At 38.2% G+C, this 5484-nt stretch overlaps 1 protein-coding gene across 1 annotated transcript; it reads left to right on the top strand.

The window, feature by feature from the left end:
- Positions 1-403: 403 nt before the first annotated feature.
- Positions 404-1638, top strand: LOC106536062 (cyclic AMP-responsive element-binding protein 1; the record flags this gene model as incomplete). The annotated part of the gene is given in 2 exon segments (XM_014033232.1): positions 404-557; positions 835-1638. Coding segments are annotated over 2 exon segments (299 nt in total), but the record flags the coding sequence as incomplete, so codon positions are not given.
- Positions 1639-5484: the final 3846 nt, after the last annotated feature.

Genomic DNA, 5484 nt, shown 5'->3' with positions numbered 1-5484 from the left:
ATTACTTGAGTAAAAGTACAAGTATCTTACCGAAAAATTACTTTGGTAAAAGTCAAAGTCTCCTTTAGGAATATTACTTGAGTAAAAGTATTTAAAGTATCGGATTTTTTTGGTACTTAATTATTAAAAGTCAAAGTATCTGATATTTTTTGTACTTAAGTAATAAAATTAATCAGATACTTTAATACTTTTACTCAAGTAATATTCCTAAAGGAGACTTTAACTTTTACCAAAGTAATTTTTTGGTAAGATACTTGTACTTTTACTCAAGTATCACTTTGTGGTACTTTATACAACACTGGTTGACAGCACAGTCTGGTTTGTCATCTTTTCTTTGAAAAATACAACAACAACTTTTAATGAAACATGAGACATTTTTATTTCCTCACACTTTCTCTTGTAGCCACCTCCGGGGATGTCCAGGCCTATCAGATCCGTGCAGCCCCCGCCAGCACCATCACCCCTGGAGTGGTCATGGCGTCCTCGCCTGCCCTTCCTACTCAGGGTGCCACGGAAGAGGTGACCAGAAAAAGGGAAGTGCGCCTCATGAAGAACAGGTATGACCAGAGGACAGGTGGTCGACTCTTGGTMGTAGTAACATCGTTGTAGTTGCAAAAAAAACCAAGTCAGAATCCAAATCTGAAAAAGTGTTGACATATTTTAATGTAATTAAAATATTATGAAGAATTCTGAAGTCTAAAACAAATATTTGAATTGTGTTTCCTATGATTCCCTTCTTAAACAGTCTTGCTGTGGCATTCAGTCGTAGGTTTTATACCACTTCTCAACACAAAACATAAGAAAGAAAGCCAACTGTGTGTCGTCCTTTTACAGAGAGGCAGCTCGTGAGTGTCGCAGGAAGAAGAAAGAATATGTTAAATGTCTGGAGAACAGAGTGGCCGTCCTGGAGAACCAAAACAAGACTCTTATTGAAGAACTGAAAGCTCTTAAAGACCTTTACTGCCATAAATCTGAGTAGCTCTTCACCCGAACACCCATCTGGGCCAAGTAGTATTTCAGTTTCCTTCAAATACTTCAGACTGTTTGATTCCTCCTGCCTGGCCTGCCACTTTGCTTACGGTTGGTCTTCATTTTAATTTTATTTTTTCCTCAAAGTCACTCAGTCAAGCTCTGCTTTTACTGCAGGCCAACAGTACAATCAACAAAAAACATCAAGTAGTGMACTGCCATTCGGAGGTACAGTAAGAGTAACCATTAGAAAGTGCTGAGTAAAACTTGGCACTCTAAATCAATTACTAGAATCTTTGTTAAATGTCTCTAAATACAGGATGAGGCTGAGATCATGTTGGAACAGCTTCATTTTACTGGTATGGTTTTAACCAATGTTTATAGTAGTTTGTACATCACTTTTACAACTGTTTATTGGAAACAGGTGCCTGAGTCAAACCAAGGGTGTTGTAGAGTCTCAGTCATCCAGGAAATGGCAAACCCAAGTGCTTGAAGAAAAGACAACTGGACTTCCTTTTTGTTTCCTGAATGTGTTTCATTTTTCATCAGGCTCAGAGTTCGGGGTTTTCTCTCACAGATTTAGTTTTACGACRGTGGCTAATTGTTGGCATCAAAAAGAAAAAATAAGTAGGTCCTCTGGATGGTTTCTTCTTTAGTGAAACGTTTCGTCTCTCCTCCAAGAGACTTCTTCAGTCTGATGAGTTTCAGGTGAACTCAGCCTTATAAGCACTGCCTCTGTTCTGGCAATCTGTGCTACTCATCAATTCGTCCTACCTTGTGGCAAATGCGCAAGCGCAGACCAATGCTACGTCGTATGTTTCTTACTCAGCAGAAGTTTCTTTTTGTTACGTTAAGTTTTATTTAATTAAGCTGCTATGTTACTCAAAAATATTAACATAAAAGGCTCGTTTGCTATTTGAAATAGTGTTACCATACTGTAAACAAGAAATTAGTCTCATTGTTTACCATCACTTATCAGTTTATGAAAGGTGACTTGTGGACATATAATTTACACGTCAGTAACACCGTCACTCAAAGAATTTTATCCGATGATGATATTTTTGTAAACATGACAGCAGCAGATTTTGATTGGTAGCACCAACAGTACATCTAACTATCAAACCGCACTATGGTAGCAAAATCTGACGAGGTAGCACAGATCATCAGAACACCTCCACATGGACAAACAGGTTAGTCACATGCAAAAGTGGGCCATCGACTAACAATAGGCTTGATTYGCTCTATTGTTCATAGAGYGTCATTGGCTGACTTTGTCAGGTGATGGGGCACATTGTTAGTCGATGGCCCACTTTTGCATGTGACTAACCTGCTTGTCCATGTGTAGGCAGTGCTTATAAGGCTGAGTTCACCTGAAACTCATCAGACTGAAGAAGTCTCTTGGAGGAGAGACGAAACGTTTCACTAAAGAAGAACCATCCAGAGGAACTACTTATTTTTTTATTTTTTTCTACCTGGATTACTGAGATGCATCAGGACTAATTGTTGGCAGTTTCAGTTAGCTACACACAAAGTGATTAGCCCCAAAATGGTTAATAATCTGAATGAGCTTTAATGTCTCCAAACTCTATAGTGATGCACACTGCTGCTTGCCTCCTCAGTAAACCTGATGCCACAGCTGTTTTTTCTGGCAGGTAAAGGCTTCTTTCAAGCTGCAGCTGGAAAACTTAACTGCTTTTTTAGAGATGTTGTTGGTCTTCCACACCGTGTGTCACTCTTCCRACTCTTCACACAAGTTACTGCTTCCAATGTGACCCCCGAGCAGCAAGCTAATCAGGGCAGAAGCTGAAGATATACTGCGACCAGGGTTTATTGAAAGATGCAACAACACAAAGCTTAATCACCATATGCTGTGTGAAACCAGAACTATGACTTATAAGCTTGAAACTCCCCATCTGTCATTAAAAGTAAAGCTTTTCAGATGAGAAATGAAATATCTTCAAGGGTATACTACCTTTAAAGTGCCTGTGACTTGCATATCTGTCAAATACAAAAACATCAAAGAAAACATCTTCGTATTTAAAAAGCGTGGCATCAGTGTTTCCCAACCAGGGGTACGTGAGCATATTACAGCGGGTATGTGGAAACATTTCTCAGGTGTGTAGAAACAATAAAGAACTAGAAGCACTCAGAGTGCAAACCTCCACCAAGACCAATTTCCTCCATCCTGTAAGAGTTAATGTGCAAAAGCAGAGATGGAAACACATTTGCTGAATAAGTTCTGACGTAGTGAACATTTAAGCAGCAGTATGATGGGATTTCTTCTGGTGGAGTCCAATGTGAAAAAAAAAAGTCAGACTCGTCACCCGACGTTATTCATGGTCAAACTGGTGTGGGATTAAGCTCCTACGTTTTCATCAGTCACATTTCACCATGTAAAACGTCTGTTTTATCTCCTTGTATGAGTTTGTAATGGTTTGACTCTCTTTATAAAGTGCTTCCTGGCTCCCCCCGTCTCCAAACTTTGAGGCCCGGCAGCTCTCTGTTTACAAGCCTAGTAGAGACAAACTGTTTTGACTGGTTGTTTGGGAAATGTGGTGTGTTTGAGGAAGTGGGAAAAATAGATTTCATGGTGCAGTCACACACTTCCTGGTCACAAAACGTTTTGTAAATGTGCATATTATGGCAAAAAATTATTCATCATTAAATGTGGTTTTAACATTACTTTTATAAAGTTTGAAGTCCGTGCTGTCCAATCCAGCTCACTGTTTTTTACAGAAGTCCTGTGAAAGCATCACAGCTTTGCCGGTCTCAGAGTGTTAAAAGAAAAACAATTCCTGTATCCGCATCGTGATCTGGAACATCACCAAAATTTAATGGTGTGTTCTTTGGCCCAGTACCCACATTTGTAAAAATGTCATGACAATCTGTCCACAAGTTTTTGAGTAATGTTGTCCACAGACAGAACGACATAAAAATGCGACCGAAAACATTGCCTCACCCTTGGCGGAGGTAAAAATAGGACTGAGATATGTAGGGCCCTGTGATTTCTGCAATGTTGAAAATGCAAACGGAATCACGAAATTGACTAAATGGAATCCAGTATAAAGCGCAGAATCTCACAGAATTTGCTCATTTGGGTGAGTTTCTGATTTATTTTGGACGTTGCTGCTTCCTGCACCTGCCATTACCTGGTTRATTTATTTAATTACTTATTTAATGTTTTTATCTTTATGTTTAATTTGAGTTGAAAAGAATAAAATGCCTGAGAATTAAACGTTCTAGGGAGTTAAATAAATAACTTTCATTTAATAATCAGTTGTTGTACATTATAGGTTTGGAGAATCATCATTACGTTTGACAGAGGGGGTACTAGTAGTATGACAAAATGTCTCAGGAGGTACACAAGTCTAAAAAGGTTGGGAACCACTGACATAATACACACAATTTTACCCATTTTCTCACATAACTGACATATTTTCTTCTGAACTTGGCTCAGCCAAAATGAAACAGGAAGTGACATCAAAGGGGAACTCAGGAAAAAAATACTCAATGGTCTTTGTTTATTGAAATAATATTATTTGAACTCTGACTCTTCTTCATCTCTCTGACAGTGACTTGAATTAATCTAAAGAAACTTCAGATTCTTCTGCACAGTTTGTGTTGTCGGCCATTGTAGCAATGCTCCGCTCGCATGCAYACATTCCCCTTTGACATCACTTCCTGTTACTTCATATGTGAACAACTGCTTGTCTCAGCTGTGAGAAATCTATATTGTAATATGTTATTAATGTTTAATTTCCAAAAATGCATTCATATTTCTTAGAAACATTTGGTGTTACAGGCACTTTAAATCAGCTTTCAGCATAAAACCCCCAGCATGTGAGGTTTTCTGTTTTGTTGGGTGGTGTCTCAGTCAGGTATTCATCTTTGTTTACCCCTGAACAAACTCCGGTCCGACCTGAAGCTTTTTCAGTTGCATTATTATTTAATTATTATAAATTTGGTTGAAAGTCCTTTGTTAGCTCCAGCTTTTGTGTTATTGTGGAAGCAATAATGTAACCCATTGTTGCTGTATCATCACTATTTCAACTCAGTATCAGCATTTGTGTATAAATGGCTGCCTTTATTTTTACATTTGATGACTGTCATACATTTTCTTATGCAAGTTGCTGCTTTTGACATAAATTCAGTGGAATATGTTTTAATCTTAATTACCGTATTTATTCAAGTATAATACATAAAATTTAATCCATAAAATCATCCATAAAGTTGGGGGTAGTCCTATACTCAGATAAATATTTTTACTTATGTATTTTAACTGACATATCGGCTTCATTCACAAAATGCCTGAGTTCGGAAATGAGACTGCATCGTAAAAAGCAGCTGAAATGAGCTCACCTCTTTACCTCTTACTCTTATCTGTGCTTCAGAGTGAGATAATAACAGATCCAGGTAGGCGACATGATGTGAAAAAAACATGGAAAAAAGCAGTCCTGCATCTTAGTAATGATAACAAACTAATGACATTAGCGTGTGACCGGGCCGCTCCTCGAA

Source organism: Austrofundulus limnaeus, unplaced genomic scaffold, assembly GCF_001266775.1.
Source record: "Austrofundulus limnaeus strain Quisiro unplaced genomic scaffold, Austrofundulus_limnaeus-1.0 Scaffold1670, whole genome shotgun sequence".
NCBI lineage: Eukaryota > Metazoa > Chordata > Actinopteri > Cyprinodontiformes > Rivulidae > Austrofundulus > Austrofundulus limnaeus.
Note: the sequence above shows the minus strand (reverse complement) of the source record. Positions and strands in the feature narration are given on the sequence as shown.